Source organism: Triturus cristatus, chromosome 9 (assembly GCF_964204655.1).
Source record: "Triturus cristatus chromosome 9, aTriCri1.1, whole genome shotgun sequence".
Taxonomy (NCBI): domain Eukaryota; kingdom Metazoa; phylum Chordata; class Amphibia; order Caudata; family Salamandridae; genus Triturus; species Triturus cristatus.
In genome coordinates this window covers 1,009,781,591-1,009,800,706 of record NC_140592.1, presented here as the reverse complement: position 1 = coordinate 1,009,800,706, position 19,116 = coordinate 1,009,781,591, and the positions used below count along the sequence as shown (strand labels likewise).

General features: G+C 45.8%; 1 protein-coding gene across 2 annotated transcripts in view; it reads right to left on the bottom strand.

The window, feature by feature from the left end:
• Positions 1 to 19,116, bottom strand: part of VIPAS39 (VPS33B interacting protein, apical-basolateral polarity regulator, spe-39 homolog) — a 360,975-nt gene that overhangs the window by 188,992 nt on the left and 152,867 nt on the right. For both annotated transcript variants that reach the window (XM_085626643.1, XM_085626644.1), the window contains exons 11-12: positions 13,725 to 13,752; positions 3,059 to 3,135 (exon numbers count right to left, since the gene is read on the bottom strand). In XM_085626643.1, coding sequence (XP_085482769.1) covers positions 3,059 to 3,135; positions 13,725 to 13,752 — 105 coding nt within the window. The remainder of the gene's footprint in view (positions 1 to 3,058; positions 3,136 to 13,724; positions 13,753 to 19,116) is intronic.

Here is a 19,116-nt window from a genome sequence, read left to right as displayed (position 1 = left end):
CAACAAGTGGCAATTAACTTTAACTTCGCCATCCCATCCTGTGTGTTTCCAGTGGCTATTCAAGATTGCCGGCCCCTGGTTGAGGAGAATGGAAGAATAGTGGGCTCAGAACTTCTGCAAAGGTTTTGCCTGTCTAAAACTTCAAGTCGATGTGCGAAGCTAAGGACCTTCACGGACATTTTGACAAATTATCCTGCAGTGACTTTATTCTTGGTGTAGGACTGCCTTTTGAATTTTGAGACGGAAACTGAATGCTCCCTTGTTCTACTATTCCTCCTGTCCCTTAGGGATGTGGTGCAGGATTACAGGAGTATGTGAATAACAAATAGTATGCTAACAGCATGTTGTCCATTTCACTGAGCCCTGAAGCTTTCATCGGTGCCTTACAGCACCCCTCGGAGGGCTGACTGAGGTGGCTGTCGGGTTCCAGATTGCAGTTATCAATCTTGCTTTCACAATCCTCACTTTAAAAAGTGTCCTAACCTCACTTTCCTCACAGCACTGCTTGGCACCCTAGAAGTCTGCAAAAATACATAGATTAGAATGGTCAGCAGGGAAACGAATTTCTGTGCTCATAAAGTGTGTGTGGGAGTGGCCAAGGAGTGTGTGGTAGAAGGCATTGTTGGCCAGCAGAGAGATGCATTTATGTTATCCTCTATCATTCTCTGCTAGTTGCTTCCTTGACGATACAGCAAACGGCTTATTGTGAATAAGAAAGTTCATTACCTTGGTTATCGTACTCAAAGAATTTACATGTTGTAAGAAATCGTAGCGTTGGTATCATGATATTGGGACTTTTGTCCATATTTACAATAGTTTGAAACTCTCATTCTAAACAGTTTTTTTTCTGTATTATAGGGTGTTATGAAAAGCTTAGTAGCACAGAAGGCGGGGTCTTGAATCAAGACTGCCTATTAGATCTGTAATAATTCAAATAGCGGGGACACAATATGATTGGAATGGGGCAGTAAGTATGCTATTTACATAATAAAACCGCAACACTGTTTTTGGATTTAAGCTAAAGACTGCTTTTACATTTTAGCGTCCGCTAAAAGCTTTGTGTCGTTCATTTGGTTGTAATGCACTTCAGCGCCTCGTCAGGGGTAGTAATTGCTACATACAATTACACTTTCATTTTATGTAGGCACGGGAAGATGAAATTATATGCCTAGGTTTACAGGATGTTGAGCTGGCACAGAGACTGATCCACTCTACAAAGTACATTTTTTGTAGCTGGGTCTGTAATCTGCTTTCTTTACTTCCCTCGTACCCCCCACGCGCCCCCCAACCCCAACAGTCAAAATGGGGGGGAAAAGCAGTATGATGCAGCCAGCGCTGGTTGCTTCATAACCCTTTTTTTCCAGTCCTGATATCCACCCCACCGCTCTTTCCTTCTCCACCCGATTCTCCGTTCACCACCACACTGATTGCCAAAGCCAGTAGCTCGTTTAATAGGGTAGTTCCGTTGTACATAATGTCTTCTTGGTTATTTATTAGATAATACAAATGCTTATACTACTTTTCAACTTGCTGCACAGCAGCCACACTGCTCTTCAACATAGCTTAAAGACCCAGGCAAAGCCAATCGCTGTGGCTAAACACTTCTAAGGTTCCAAAGCGAAACCTATTGGCTATGACAATGCTTGTTTATTTTGCCACAGATTTGCGGATCCTCTGTGAATTTGTGAAAAAATAGAACAAATAAATGTTTTTGGCCCTCTGGGACCGCACCACCAGGCCTAGGGGGGCCAGGATATCTCTACCAAGACCCCTTATGTCTAGTCATGTGTAATTTTCAAGGACTGGGGACTGAGTCGGAGTCCCAAAATGGCTTCCAACACTTTGGCACAAATTTGGTGTAAATCCTAAAGTTCCTATGGACAAAATTAATTGGGAAAACACGTTTTGAGACCCTCCCCTTTTCCTCTGCCCACACTTGAGGGATCACCCAAAACTTTCCATGCGCAAACTGGTCAAAAAGTAGCACTTTTTTGCAAAGTTTCGTGGAGAGTTATCAAGCGGCAACAAAGGTATTAGCAACACAAAAAATGCATTTCCTATGGAAACATGATCCTAACTATAACTGCCAGCCACTCGGATATATTTATGGAGATTTATAGGTAAATATATTTTACTATTACCTCCATCCTCCCAAACAAGAATTTGCAACAAACGTGTACAGCAGATGTCAGTCTCATACCCTTCTCTGTAGTTTAGAAATATGATTTATATTAAACTTCAGGAGTTCTTAAATAGTCTTAAAGTATGAGATAAACTATGTAGGACGATAGAGGCAGCTTCTCAGTAAAGTTTTACTCAAAAGGAACCTAGCTCTCAGATTCTCAGTTGTATAAGTACAATGGATATAGAAAGGGCCAAACTCCATAGAGAAACAACCATTTCTAATATGGCCACTGCTAATAATTTAATTAAGAGAGACCATACAATCATGAAGATGATGCAGTGATTCTGCTCGAGTGCTGCTCACTCACCAACAATACAAAAAGGACAATGTTCTGGGTAGTGAAACAATTACCTAGTTGTAAAAGTATACACACAAGTTTTAATAATCTAATAAAATGATAAATAATAGTATGCATATGCCTATGACTCAATAAATTTACCAATGGTCAGCCCATAGAACTCTAGAAGAACTATAGAGAAGAAATACAGGTCGCGTGAGAATATCTCTTGTTTCACAATTACCTAGTTGTGCAATAAACTTGGCTTACACTGCAGCTATCCTACAGTATCCTGTTTCCTGAGTTGTGCGTGTTCATAGATGGGCAGGTGGGCTGAGAATTGGTATGTAACAAATATATTTGTGACACCACTGGTGCGGTATAGGTAGCTTTAATTGAAACTGAGGAGAGCAATATAATTAAGGCACACATTTTGAAAATAATGTCACACTAAATGTTAATGTAAATAAAAAATGTTAATGTTTATTTCTATGTAAATAAAGTCAATTGAATGCTTTAAGCAGATAATCACAGACAGATCACTCCAGTAAACTTGAGCGCACAGCAACAACAGGACACCACCTACTCATACCTACCCAAGGCACTTGGTTTTTAAGAAATCACGTCGTTCCTCTGCATTTTGAATATCCAAGTGTTCCCTGTATTTGGTGAGCTGCAAGATTGAAACATTTAGATATTGGTAGAGTTGCTTGATTCTCCTAAAACATTATTCTTTCACAATATGTCCACCACTCAAAAAGGAGCTTTCTTGTGGAGTCATGCATGCACAGCGGTGAGAAGGGAACTGACTGCTTGTAGTAACATACGGACAAAGGAGGAAGTTCCCTGAAATATGTTAACTATATGTTGCATGTACCATGTAGCAGTAACACAAACTGAGGTCTTTCCTACATCTCCACACCACGGCAGCAGATATTTCATACAATTTGGAATAAGCTCAGACTTGTAGTGAAGTACTGACTAATCATCAAAAGGAATTGTGCCCTTGTAGCAAATACTGGCTGTAAAAAATGGAGGTGCTGTAGTCCCTAGCCTCAATATGTCTTTATTTAGTCTTGTCTGATGGGGCAAAACTCCATGATAGCGCATGTAATGCACCCTGGCATCTACTGCACCCTACGTAAAACACATGACCTCCCCAACTGCATTCTTTATTGTTGTGCAGGTAGTTGTGTAGCCCATGAAGGGTGACAGCCCAGTCTATGTATAATGTAGAGGGTGGCATCATTGAGGCTAGCTACATTCATAGTGGAACTGGCATTTCGGGGAGGCGTAATGCTGCGTGAGAGTGAGCACTGCCAACAAGAGAAACTGCACTAGTCTACAGGCCAACAAATCGCTCTCTCATGCCCATTGTAACTCAAGCATCAAAGATTAAACACCAACCTAGCAACACTGCAAATAAGGAGTCAATAACTTTATCTAAATGAGAAGACAAGAGCAAATACCTTTATAATCAGAAAAAATCTTAGTTCAGAGCAGAACTCACTTTTCCATTTTATGCTTAAAAAGAATTGTTTCATGAAACTACAGATACTGGAAGCTACATTGATTTCCTGGCATTTCTGTTGGCATTCACCATGCTCTTCCATCAAAACAAATATGTCTGAAGCTCTATTCTGGCAAAATGTGATGCATCCCTACCTATGCAGAGCAGGTGGATTATTCAATGGGACATGCGAAAAATAGTAATATCGCTACTATACAAAGGTTTGAAATGGAATGGCCTTTTAGCTCAATTATAATTGAAATAATGTTCTGACGCATTCAGTGGATTTCCCGCCTTGTAGTGCTTCTTTTTCAGTATGAATACCTTATGCTGCCCTGTGCTTCTATCACAATTTCTATGGTGACCTACCTAGCAAATTGGTGCCGCCTTTTAGCCTACCAGGACTTTTCCCTGTAGGGGAATATCCCTACATCAGTCCACCTCACGGTAAATTCACAGAAATTGGACTGAGCGTGTTTACTGCAATTGTCCACCATTTAAGATGAGGCTCGTGTGACGCAGCTACAGTAAGGGGCCCTGGACTACTGTCATGTGAAGCCTGGTAATTGTGCACTGGTAGTCTGGTGCAGAAAAGACTCTGAAAGGGTTGGTGATAACTTGGGGTCGGCCTTATAATATTAGTGGGCATTCATTGATAGGTCAGAAAGGTTAACTGGAAAATCTGTAGTTCTCTTATGAATTATACATACAGGCAAATTCTGCCCTAAACTTCAGTTTTGCTCTACTTAAACCTACACAGTCCAGCAAGGTGTCAAACTGCAGTAAAACATGCACGCAGAGTTTGAATATGCAGTTTCCAACACCTTAGTGGACTTCAAAATGTATCATATTTCTCTGACTCAGTTCATAATCAGATTCCAGGACTTTGTCCCCTCTATATCAGGCCATGTTAATTACTCTTCTCCCCAGCAGAGGGAACAAAGGCCTCCCCACAAATAAGGCACAATCACAGTATTGTTTCTGGGAGAGATCGGATTTTGATAATTAGCTTGTTACACTGCATGTGGGTTGGGACATTCCAAGCCCATCTGAACAAAGGAGGGAGCACTGACCTTTGCAGCTAACACAGGATGACCTTACCTTTGAAATTTTAGCTGGAAAGGACCTGGCAGTGATGTCAGCTAAGGGGCAGAACTCAGGTCCTCAGAGGAGCTCTTTCCAGAGAAAAATTAAAATCACCTTCATTGATTGACCCAGAATGCTGCGTAGGGGGGTAAAATAGGGGTGGAGGGATGATGCGGCATCCTAGGACTGGCCAGGGGTGCCTGGAATCCAAAAAGAGGGAACACGCTTGCAGGTGCTAAAGAAACCAAGGAAAACAAACATGCTCTACAAAGCCATACAGCAGGCAAGCCAGCTGTTTAAATAATAATCTTTTCCATCGAAGGGCTGAAAATGTATGCATTTTCTGTGTGGTGCCCCAAGGAGGGGCCAAGGGCACCATCAAAGTATTTTCAAAGTGTTGTGGGGGCTGCAAAGAGTGCAGCAGTTCCCTTTGAGTGTTTCTGCAAAAAGCCCCAAGTCTTCTGGGGCCTTATTCCTATGACCCCTTGAGAAGTTCCAATTCATTTCAAGCACTCCCACAACAGAACTAGACGCTCTCGTGCTCTGGAGTGCAAGGAACCCTAGTGGTTGGTCCTACTGCTATATTATGTAGCTTGAAGAGTGTAAAAGAATGACTCTGATGTATGTTACTGTTTGTGTTGAACTGCAATGCTCATTTAAAGCTGGTTTATTACCAATCCTAATAATGGACAAGGCAATTCCCTATACTCATAATGACTGCATTTAAATAGGAGTATTGTTCCCATTGATTTTATGGTGATATAAGTGGCTGTTGAATTAAAATGTTGTGACCCCTTGTCAAAGTCAGTAGTCCTGCCTTATATATATTAATGTGGTATCCTGACAAAGCCAATAGGCACGCCTCATAAATAATGATACTCCCTTATAGGGTGATGTAACATCTGGAATAGTTGGGGGGCATTGTGATTAAGAGGTTCAGTACCCACTAAGGGTGTCACCAAAGGTATGAGAAATACCACTGACTGAACAATAAGTCATTCAGTGTGTTGCTGTTACGTGCCAGTGAATCAGGATTGCTAGCCCAGATCACCTCTGCTTTGCATATGGGTGGGCGACCTGTGCCGCTCCTCCTCTTCGCAGATGCTGCTGTTTTTTTTCCTCTAGAATAGCACAGGGACTTCATCTATTAATAGGTAACTTCATAAATTACGTGGACAGGTTGGATTTGAGTACTAACATTAACAAGTCACACACCGTGGCAATAGGTCCTAGATCTACTAAGTCGTACCCATTGGGTTCACCGTGGTGAATAACTCTGTATCTAGGTATCCTCTCTGACTCATCCCTTAACTATTTGCCCTTGGTTAGACATTCAAGAAATGTTTTATCTAGAAGTATCGTCTTTGATTTTGGTATGAGACTGGAGGGATAAATGTGTGGCAGCTATGATGACCGTCCTGACTCTGTTGGACACGGTCGCTCCCTCCTGCCCTGCTCCTCCCTTAACGCTGGCTGGGTATCGTTAGCGCTGCTACTGTGCCTACTTTGATTGAAGCATTATTCAACTGCGACTCTGCTTGCTTGAATTTACTGCATCTCGCTAGCGCTGTGAGAGTGCCTATATCGATTGAAACTCGTTATTTTTCACAGTACCTTGCTCATAGAGATAGCGCTTTGTCTGTCTGCTTGACTGTCTGCGCCCCGCTACTCACCACAGATTAATTATTTAACTATTCCTCCCCAACCCAGTCGGCTATTGCCTTTGAGCCGCCATTACCTGGGTTGTTGTTGTTGTGGCCGGAGCCCGCCCCCTACACCACGCACCCGCCTCCCAGCAGCTCCTCCCTCCCACTCAGAGGCAAGGCTTCCCCGTGCACATCGCGACGCTGTGACCGTCCTGACTCTGTTGGACACGGTCGCTCCCTCCTGCCCTGCTCCTCCCTTAACGCTGGCTGGGTATCGTTAGCGCTGCTACTGTGCCTACTTTGATTGAAGCATTATTCAACTGCGACTCTGCTTGCTTGAATTTACTGCATCTTGCTAGCGCTGTGAGAGTGCCTATATCGATTGAAACTCGTTATTTTTCACAGTACCTTGCTCATAGAGATAGCGCTTTGTCTGTCTGCTTGACTGTCTGCGCCCCGCTACTCACCACAGATTAATTATTTAACTATTCCTCCCCAACCCGGTCGGCTATTGCCTTTGAGCCGCCATTACCTGGGTTGTTGTTGTTGTGGCCGGAGCCCGCCCCCTACACCACGCACCCGCCTCCCAGCAGCTCCTCCCTCCCACTCAGAGGCAAGGCTTCCCCGTGCACATCGCGACGCTGTGACCGTCCTGACTCTGTTGGACACGGTCGCTCCCTCCTGCCCTGCTCCTCCCTTAACGCTGGCTGGGTATCGTTAGCGCTGCTACTGTGCCTACTTTGATTGAAGCATTATTCAACTGCGACTCTGCTTGCTTGAATTTACTGCATCTCGCTAGCGCTGTGAGAGTGCCTATATCGATTGAAACTCGTTATTTTTCACAGTACCTTGCTCATAGAGGTAGCGCTTTGTCTGTCTGCTTGACTGTCTGCGCCCCGCTACTCACCACAGATTAATTATTTAACTATTCCTCCCCAACCCGGTCGGCTATTGCCTTTGAGCCGCCATTACCTGGGTTGTTGTTGTTGTGGCCGGAGCCCGCCCCCTACACCACGCACCCGCCTCCCAGCAGCTCCTCCCTCCCACTCAGAGGCAAGGCTTCCCCGTGCACATCGCGACGCTGTGACCGTCCTGACTCTGTTGGACACGGTCGCTCCCTCCTGCCCTGCTCCTCCCTTAACGCTGGCTGGGTATCGTTAGCGCTGCTACTGTGCCTACTTTGATTGAAGCATTATTCAACTGCGACTCTGCTTGCTTGAATTTACTGCATCTCGCTAGCGCTGTGAGAGTGCCTATATCGATTGAAACTCGTTATTTTTCACAGTACCTTGCTCATAGAGATAGCGCTTTGTCTGTCTGCTTGACTGTCTGCACCCCGCTACTCACCACAGATTAATTATTTAACTATTCCTCCCCAACCCGGTCGGCTATTGCCTTTGAGCCGCCATTACCTGGGTTGTTGTTGTTGTGGCCGGAGCCCGCCCCCTACACCACGCACCCGCCTCCCAGCAGCTCCTCCCTCCCACTCAGAGGCAAGGCTTCCCCGTGCACATCGCGACGCTGTGACCGTCCTGACTCTGTTGGACACGGTCGCTCCCTCCTGCCCTGCTCCTCCCTTAACGCTGGCTGGGTATCGTTAGCGCTGCTACTGTGCCTACTTTGATTGAAGCATTATTCAACTGCGACTCTGCTTGCTTGAATTTACTGCATCTCGCTAGCGCTGTGAGAGTGCCTATATCGATTGAAACTCGTTATTTTTCACAGTACCTTGCTCATAGAGATAGCGCTTTGTCTGTCTGCTTGACTGTCTGCGCCCCGCTACTCACCACAGATTAATTATTTAACTATTCCTCCCCAACCCGGTCGGCTATTGCCTTTGAGCCGCCATTACCTGGGTTGTTGTTGTTGTGGCCGGAGCCCGCCCCCTACACCACGCACCCGCCTCCCAGCAGCTCCTCCCTCCCACTCAGAGGCAAGGCTTCCCCGTGCACATCGCGACGCTGTGACCGTCCTGACTCTGTTGGACACGGTCGCTCCCTCCTGCCCTGCTCCTCCCTTAACGCTGGCTGGGTATCGTTAGCGCTGCTACTGTGCCTACTTTGATTGAAGCATTATTCAACTGCGACTCTGCTTGCTTGAATTTACTGCATCTCGCTAGCGCTGTGAGAGTGCCTATATCGATTGAAACTCGTTATTTTTCACAGTACCTTGCTCATAGAGATAGCGCTTTGTCTGTCTGCTTGACTGTCTGCGCCCCGCTACTCACCACAGATTAATTATTTAACTATTCCTCCCCAACCCGGTCGGCTATTGCCTTTGAGCCGCCATTACCTGGGTTGTTGTTGTTGTGGCCGGAGCCCGCCCCCTACACCACGCACCCGCCTCCCAGCAGCTCCTCCCTCCCACTCAGAGGCAAGGCTTCCCCGTGCACATCGCGACGCTGTGACCGTCCTGACTCTGTTGGACACGGTCGCTCCCTCCTGCCCTGCTCCTCCCTTAACGCTGGCTGGGTATCGTTAGCGCTGCTACTGTGCCTACTTTGATTGAAGCATTATTCAACTGCGACTCTGCTTGCTTGAATTTACTGCATCTCGCTAGCGCTGTGAGAGTGCCTATATCGATTGAAACTCGTTATTTTTCACAGTACCTTGCTCATAGAGATAGCGCTTTGTCTGTCTGCTTGACTGTCTGCGCCCCGCTACTCACCACAGATTAATTATTTAACTATTCCTCCCCAACCCGGTCGGCTATTGCCTTTGAGTCGCCATTACCTGGGTTGTTGTTGTTGTGGCCGGAGCCCGCCCCCTACACCACGCACCCGCCTCCCAGCAGCTCCTCCCTCGCCCCTCCCCCTCCACTATCCTTATATGACAGATGCAATAGCGCGCAGCGTTCACGCGCAGCGATCGCGCCCCGGTCGCGCCGAAGGTGCGCCAAAGGTAAGCCCGTCTACGCCCGTCCGCGCCTGGACCGCGCCCAGCGCCATTCCCCCTGGTCCTCGTAATGCCCACCCCTCCCGCATTACTTACGATGCCACCACCCTCCTAGCCCTCAACCCCGGCCGTTCCCCCAACTGCGTCCAAGCCGCCCCTGGACACACCCATGGACCCTTCTCCTGCAACTCCTGCAAGTTCGACGGCACCAAGAACAACTCCTCATCCACAAACACAAAACATATAACCGACCCCCACCATCTAAAATGCATCCTACTCAACACCCGATCGATCCACAGGCACGCCATTGACCTCTGGAATCTACTAGACACCATCTCTCTGGACGTAGCCTTCCTAACAGAAACATGGATGAATGCCTCTTCAGCCCCAGACATCACCATTGCCATCCCGGAAGGCTATAAGATCATTCGCAAGGACCGTACCGGCCACATAGGAGGAGGCATCGCTATCGTCCATAAGAAATCCATCCGCATCTCAACCAGCTCAGACGTCAATCTCACCAACTCTGAATACCTTCACTTCCAGATCCACACCGACCCCAAGACCACGCTCAGAGGCACCCTCCTTTACAGACCACCAGGACCCCGCGCACAATTTAGTGAAGACATCACGGACTTCATCACTCCACACGCGCTCCCCTCCGAGGAGTACATCCTTCTGGGAGACCTCAACTTTCACCTTGAAAAGAACAACGACCGCAACACCACCACCCTTTTGGACAACCTCGCCAACCTCGGACTCAAACAACTTGTCACTACCCCCACCCACATCGCAGGTCACACACTCGACCCTATCTTCACCTCCAGCAAACATATCTCCTTCAGCCACACCACAGCTCTCCTTTGGTCTGACCACAGCTGCGTTCACTTTACCTACAACAAGCCCACATCCAACATCCACCACCAACCCACTCTGCAAAGAAGCTGGAACAAAATCACCATCGACCAGATCTCCTCATCGCTTCTGCAAAACCCCCCAGCCCACTCCTCAAACCCAGACCAAGCAGCCACCAACCTCACCCAATGGTTATCCAACAGCGCCGACATCCTAGCACCACTGAAAAAACGACAAATCAAACCAGGCAGCAAGAAGGCCTCCTGGTTCAACGATGATCTTCAGAAATCCAAGAAACTCTGTCGCTCCCTTGAGAAGGCCTGGAAAAAAGACCCAACCACCAGCACCAAGGACGCCTTCAAAAACGCCACCCGCATACACCACCAACTGATCCGGAATGCCAAGAAAGCCGCTTTCAAGAACCGACTAGATAACAACGCCCACAACAGCAAGGAATTATTCAACATCGTCAAGGAATTTACCAACCCCTCGGCCAACTCCAACGACATCACCCCCTCTCAAGCCCTCTGCGACTCCCTAGCCTCATTCTTCCACAACAAAATTGCAGACATCCACAACAGCTTCGACAACCGACCCAGAGACCAACCCACCCAACCCCCTGCAGGACCCCCACCCCCCCCGAATAGCCTCAATGACTGGAAGCCAATCTCCACTGAGGACACCATCCGTCTGATTAACTCTATCCACTCAGGATCCCCCACAGACCCATGCCCTCACCACATCTTCAACAAAGCAGACTCTGTCATAGCACCACACCTCCGAGACGTCATCAACTGCTCCCTCAAATCCGGCACCTTCCCGGAAAGCTGGAAACATGCCGAACTCAGCGCCCTTCTGAAGAAACCCACAGCTGACCCCACCGAACTCAAAAACTACCGCCCCATCTCGCTCCTCCCATTCCCGGCCAAAGTCATCGAGAAAGCGGTCAACAACCAGCTCGCCGCCTTCCTCGAAACCAACAAATCCCTCGACTCCTCACAATCCGGCTTCCGAGCCAAGCACAGCACTGAAACCGCCCTCATCGCCGCAACAGACGACATTCGAACTCTACTGGACAATGGAGACACAGTCGCCCTCATCCTCCTCGACCTCTCCGCAGCCTTCGACACGGTCTGTCATAGCACCCTTTTACAACGCCTCAGAAACGTCGGAATCCAAGGAAAAGCACTGGAATGGATCACCTCGTTCCTCACCGGAAGAACCCAGAGAGTCAGGCTTCCACCATTCAAGTCAGAGGCCACTGAAGTCATCTGCGGCGTACCACAAGGATCTTCACTCAGCCCCACCCTCTTCAACGTATACATGAGCCCCCTCGCGGTCATCGCACGCCAACATAACCTCAACATCATCTCCTACGCCGACGACACTCAACTGATCTTATCACTCACCAGAGACCCTAACACCGCCAAAACCAACCTGCATGAAGGAATGAAAGAAGTAGCCGAATGGATGAAACACAGCCGTCTGAAACTGAACTCAGACAAAACAGAAGTCCTCATCCTAGGCACCTCCCCCTCCGCCTGGGATGACTCTTGGTGGCCAGAGGCCCTTGGAAAAGCACCTATCCCGACAGACCACGCACGGAACCTGGGCGTCATCCTGGATTCCTCACTCTCGATGAACAGACAAGTCAACGCCGTTTCTTCATCTTGCTTCAACATTCTTCGCATGCTCAAAAAAACATTTCGCTGGATCCCCACCGAAACTAGAAAAACAGTCACCCACGCTCTGGTCACGAGCCGACTGGACTACGGAAACACCCTTTACGCCGGTACCACCGCAAAACTCCAGAAAAAACTCCAACGCATCCAGAACGCTTCAGCTAGGCTCATATTAGACATCCCGCGTATAGAACACATCTCTGGTCACCTGAAAAGCCTCCACTGGCTCCCCATCAATAAGAGGATTACTTTCCGCCTCCTAACCCACGCACACAAAGCACTCTACGAAATCGGACCCGAATGCCTCAACACACGACTATCCTTCTACACCCCCCCCCGCCAGCTACGATCCTCCAACCAGGCCCTTGCCACTGTACCTCGCATCAACAAAACCACCATGGGAGGTAGATCCTTCTCCTACCTGGCAGCTAAAACCTGGAACTCACTTCCCACTCACCTTCGCCTTACTCAGAACCACCTAGCATTCAGAAAGCAACTTAAAACGTGGATATTTGACAAGTAAGTCCCCACCCTTCCTCAAGCGCCTCGAGACCCTCTGGGTATGTAGCGCGCTATATAAATTTACTGACTTGACTTGACTGACATGGAAATCTATAAGGCAAAGTGTGTTTCATAGCTGTGTACGGTAGCTGTGTGTGGGGTTATGCTAATACCAAGGAGCTACAGATTGTAGAGAATATGTTTTATAAATGCTTACTTCTCGCTCCCTAGAAGTACGGCAACATTCATCATTTATGAGGAACTGGGGCAAGATTACGCCCCGGATATTATTCAGCTGAGACTGGCTGTCAGTATGGCTAAAACCAGAGCTACAACTTAAAAGGATAGTCATTAAGGATTGTTTGGAACTCGATCATGTTTCGTGAATACCCGGAGTCGGATTTGTGATGGCTGGCTTTCATAAGCTAGATCTTCCTTATCCATTTTATAATACTGATGGTATAGTAAAAGCAGATAAAGTCTGGGTCAAAAACACCTTTATGCGGCAAAGTGGGATGAACGAGAAACTATTGCCTTGCTGAATCTATCCATTAGGTTGTATGTTCTGTTACAGACCACCACGTCAACTGAACCATATTTATTACTTAATGTGTCCAATACTCATGTGCTGCTCTTGACCAGCTTTAGATTGCATTTGCATTTTGTTCAGATTTGTCCTCTCTACAAACATTTGAGTAAGAGTATCTTGGAACCTGTACTGTTGGATAAGAACTTTAAACAAGTCAGAACAGCATTATTGTATCTGCTGATGTTACTGTTTGATGTAATGTTGCTTGTTTTTTAACTGGTCAGTTAAACTAAAGAACACCACATTTTTAGATTGATCAACTGTATTTATTGATTGTTAAAGTTTTAACTTCTTTCAAACCCAATAAAGTTATTTGATGATGAAGTTCTGCTTCTCTACCCTGAGAGAGTCAAGCAATACAATAGAGTACTTGGAGTACTTGTACAATATAATTGAAGATATATTACTTGTGCAGGACTCACATCATTCACAACTAATAACCCAAATATTCTTACATTCAGTGAAAATCATAAAAAAAAAAAAAAATCCTGGTACTTACGGCTAGCTCATCTGCTCGCTCCAGAAACCTGCGGCAGGACAAAGAAAGGAGACAATCATCACCTTAACACTCTTAAGTGAACCATCACATAAAACCCTGGGTTTGTTGGCAGCCAATTCAACCGAGGATGCTGCCTATTAGGGCAAATGACTAGAGTTGTAATGCAAAAGGATGCTGAACACCCACCTCCAAAGTAAAAACTGGTGAGCGACACCAAAACAGTACTTGGGCTGACCTGCTCAAAAAATATCAAGGCCCTTGACCGAGTAGGGGCCTCGAACTTCCAGCACCACACATCTCATTGCAAGTGAAGCTGAAGGCCTAGGCAGTGCCACTAAAATGGACTGTACCAGCATAACATGTAAAATAGACATTATGAACCTACTACCATTGTAGACTCACTTACTTCTGACCTTCATCTGAACCCGAAAAAGCCAGTTGGAACATATTACTGCATAACACCAACTCCAGATCTCACAACATAATACAATCACACTAACATAATATAAAAGACAAGGCTTTTATGAGACTCAAATAGTATGCAGAAAATAATACAATCTGATGGTAAGCCGAGGCTGAAGTGTATGTGTTTTGCACCAACACCCACCCCACCGCCAGCGGTTGATTCTACACATGCGCTGCTCCTCCCCTGCTTCATTGTGCTGGGTACAAGCCACCCGCCACAGTTTCAATCACATCCTAGTCTGTCTATTTCCGAGTCACGGCTATTATATGCTGCCGATCGACTTTTCATGTATGTGGTGAGTGACTCTGTTTACCCGTGTACTGCTGTTTCTTTTTGGGCACATTCCACTGGAAACTTGGTTTTTAGAATCTACTACAAAGCTGTTCTCTCCTGGGTCCATCTGACTTTGATGCACTGTTGTTTTTTTGGTAGGCATAAACTTTGCTCCTCCCATCTACCACGAACCAGCTTGCACTGGGGGGCCATTTTCCCTGTCCGCCTATACAGTCAGTATGTTTTTCCCCTACTTGGGAGTATGTCCTCACACGGACTATAACATTTAAATCTCTGGCCGCCGTTTTAGTAGGTTTTTCCCAGGCACTCTAAATCCACTGAGCCCTCCTCTTTCAGTACACATGATAGCAACATGTGACTATCCATAACAATACTAGAACAAAACTGAAATAGGACTTTACTCCCTACTAAGAAAAAGCCTCATTGTTGCTTCTAAAGGGGCAGACATCTTGGAAAGAAGTTCCCTCCATTAGGGTCATACAACTATTTTCTGTCTTATTCCCCTAGACCCGCCCTACTTAGTGACCTCAACATGGAATCATCCCACATCAATGCCCTAACCCCCTACTATCTCCTGCTGGACACAATTAGTTTTTAAACTTATCATCGCACCCGCATTGGTGTACAATGCAGAAGCCACCGTTTCTAACTAAAGCAATGGCACTGTGCTCATTCAATCCTCTAATCGCAATCTGGGGCTTTCTGATGATCTCTTCCCCTACATTATAGATAGGATAGGCAACTATGTAACCCTCCTTTGTCGCCACTACCAACTGCCACCCTTATGAGCGATCACCACATCCCATCTACTCCTTCCCTCACCTCATCCCACTATTTCCCCATGCCACCTTCCCACTCATTGCATCACTACAGTCCAGATTTCTCCCTCCTCACCCAAGAGTACCGACCCTGCCACAAGACACTATCACTCTGTCAAATGCCCACTCCAATCTACGAGCAAATCGAATATCAACTCTGATCTTAAGTGTGACAGTAACTACTCCATCCTAAATTAGGTATATAACATTGTGATGCCACTCATGATTTATAATAATGATCAATTCCCCATCTCTTTAGATACAACGAGATCCCTCATGACCGTGATTACACCAGAAAGGATATATTTATGACTCTCCAAACATCCTATAATATCCAAGTCCATGCGCCACTTAACCCTGAAGCCATACATTATAGCAAGGACACCGACCAAAAACCCATCTTCAAACCTTGTAACTACAGCCCAAAACTAAATCACCTCTAAATCGACTCAACAGTACTTTCACTCTCTAGTGAACACTCGACGACCTAAAAATAGAACTACAGCTGGTGAGGGCTGACATCAAGAATCTACTGCATATTACATCTAACCTGGAACCCAAGTGGAGAAAACACACGACCCACTACTGGAACCGGAACATCCCCATCTTCAAAAGCCATCTTGCTGCCAGCCCTGACAACGCCTGGGCTCCTCAACCTACGTGGAGATGTAAACCAAATCTAGACCACTCTTTTCGACCCAACAGGCTGGTTACTCACTTATCGAACAACGATATCCTCTCCCTCCTCGCCTCACACAACCACGCTCTTACTGACTACACTATGTCCATGGGTAAAATCGAGATGATTACTACCAACCCACGCAGGAAACCTCATCCTAGTTCTAGGTCCATTAATAAATCTAACCTCAAACAAGTCCCCATATCTCATCCATCAACAAATGTAACCAAATCTAACCTAAAACACTCATTACTCAACTGCCGGTCCTCAGTGAAACATGCTGCTGATCTAGAACTCCTAATATTCACTGAAACATGGCTATATGACTCTTCATCTCCTATACTAGGCATCCTAGTGCCTCCTAGACATGACATCAGTTGTTTGAACCATTCAAGCCGGCCTGGGGGTGGCACTGCCTGTATCCATAGGACCAATCTCTCAGTAAAACAAATCCATACTCAATAACTGTCCTCCTGCGAATATCTGGGGATCAATATTTTAACTAAAAACAGCACACTATGTTCACTGCACACAATCTACCTCCCTCCAAGAGATAATCACACATTCATTGAGCAAATCATGAAGGTCATCTCTACCATTAATGGACAACATAACAACCAGATTTTTCCTGGCGATTTCAATATCCACTGGAACGATACAGATACAGACAACTCGTTGATTAATAGCTTAAAATCCTTCCTTTTCAACCTCAACTTGGCTCAAGCCTGCAACAGCCCAACACATAATAAAGAAGCCAAATTCAACCTAATAATAGCAAAGGAGAACACAATCCCAATAGAATCTATCCTACCGTGTGACTGGACAGACCTTCAGTGCATTACCGTACTCATAGCAGAAAGGGTAGTTCGCTTCAAAGGAAAATGTGTGAAAGCCAAACACTGGATCAGAGACACCAGAAATATCAACCAATTCAGGTTGTCTATTCTCAGTAACAATATTCTATCTCCACTCACTAACATGTTAGAGGCGCACGACCTCACTGATCTTTATATCACCTCCAAGTCAGACATCATGGACACCACTGTCCTCAAACAACTAGAAAGAGTCCAGATCAAAAATCCAATCCATGGGTCAACTGTAGCCTGAATGATGAATGTCGCTCGCTAAGATTAGCGGAGAGGTCAGGGAAACTCTCGCTCTCCACCAACCTCAAACTACTGACACAAAAAAGGAAAGCCTACAAAAGGCTTATCAGAAGTACCAAAGCAGCGGTTTTCAGGCAACAACTTGCCAAGGACATAAATAGTCCCAAAGAATTGTTTGAAATGGTCAAATATCAAAGTAATAGGAAATTCAATTCACTTTCTTCAGATAATTTAACTCTGCCCAACTGGGATTTATTTGACTCCTTCTTAATCGAGAAAACAAAGAAAAATTGCCTGCAAAAACTCACATCTAACAGCCTTGAACTGTACCTCACCAAAATCCCAAAGAAAAATCTTGGACAAACACCTTTCTGTGTATGGTCACATCAGAGCCATCAGCAGAGGAACCAACTACCAACTGCACGCACTAAGGAAATTAAAACCTTTCTGCAGATCTCTAGACAGCGGTTCAAGCACTTGTGATCTCCAAACTAGACTATGGTAGTGCTACCCTTGTGAGCCTAGCAAAAGAAAAATTGTAGTCCCTGAAGGGAAACTTGAACACGGCTGCTCAGCTCATCACAGGCTCAAAAACAAGCAATCATATCAGCCCACACCTCCTAGCACTGAACTGGCTACCCTATGAGGCATATGTCCATCTAAAACTTGCTTGCATGATTGATACATTTCTTCACCGCAACATTCCAACCCACCTGGCCCAGTAACTCGTTCTATCTGGCGAGAACTTCACAAAACACAAGCTCTCTTCTCACTAAAGCCCCACAAATTCAGCAAAAAGAAAATCTACAAGCATTCCTAATCCGGAATTGCCCATAACATTTGGAACTCCATTTGACCTGGTCAAATCCCTAAACTGCTCTTTTGATAAAAGAAGTAAAGCAACTGTTAATGAACAGATTCCTATCTCAATGATGATGCAACCTTCCTTGTCTCTAACATCTGGGGCTTGCCCCTCAAAAATACTTTCTGCTCATACTTCATACCCATCGTTATTCTTCTATGATGCCACTCTATATTTTATCTATGTGATCACTCCTAATCAGGATTTTATGTCAGGGAGCCTACGTTTTAAATGACCTCTCTTGTTCTTCATTATTTGTATACTCTTGTCTGTCTCCCTTTTGCTTTTCTTGATGCACAGCACTCTGATACCCGAACGGGTCATGTTTGCGCTATATAAAACTCTATAAATAACTAAATGCTCTTCAAGTCGATACAGTGCTGAAGAGGCAGACACTGAGGGCTTGTCACCACGCCTATTAGGGAATATGAGGCACCATGCTGATCTTTCTCTCCAACCCAGAGTTAATGCAGCCCTTGTAAGAGGTAAAGTCTCACCACAGATTTGTTTAAGTGTGTTTCACTGTGAAGGCTTTATGCAAAAGTAATGCAGGCTGAACAAATGCCAGGGATTATGGGAAACATACAATCAGAATTCACAGACTCCTTGAGTGTGAAACTTGTTCTCACTAGTTTGACTGTGGAGGTCACTCCCCAAAAACAGACTTGGAACTCGTCCCTACGACCCAACCGTAGGACTTTATTAATCACAAAACAGAAGTTCCTCAGAACCATTGGTCACAGGATAGGGAATCTTAACGGTTGGTAGCAAGTCCATGGTTAGATGTGCTTAATTTGTAGTACGGCTTGAGACCTAAAGTTTTCTTAGTGCAATGTGTCTGCAGAGGTGACAACAAAATAACACAGACAATTAACTAAGGCTACAAAAACGAAAGCAGGATTTCGTAATGAGAGAATTTTCCTCAGGTCGATCTGATGTGTATAGAGAGGCATGGTGTGCCTGTGTGAATTACTTCCATCCTATGCCTGATTCCATCCTCAACAAGGAACTCGTAATGTCCATGCCATTTTGAGGCGAAATATGAATGCACAGTACAGTTAACAGTATCCTGCAATGTGTTCCCTAACAAATAAATTCACCTTTGTTCTCATGTTCATTTATCAGGGGTGTAATCAACCAAACCAGCTCCCCCTGCGCACATGAACC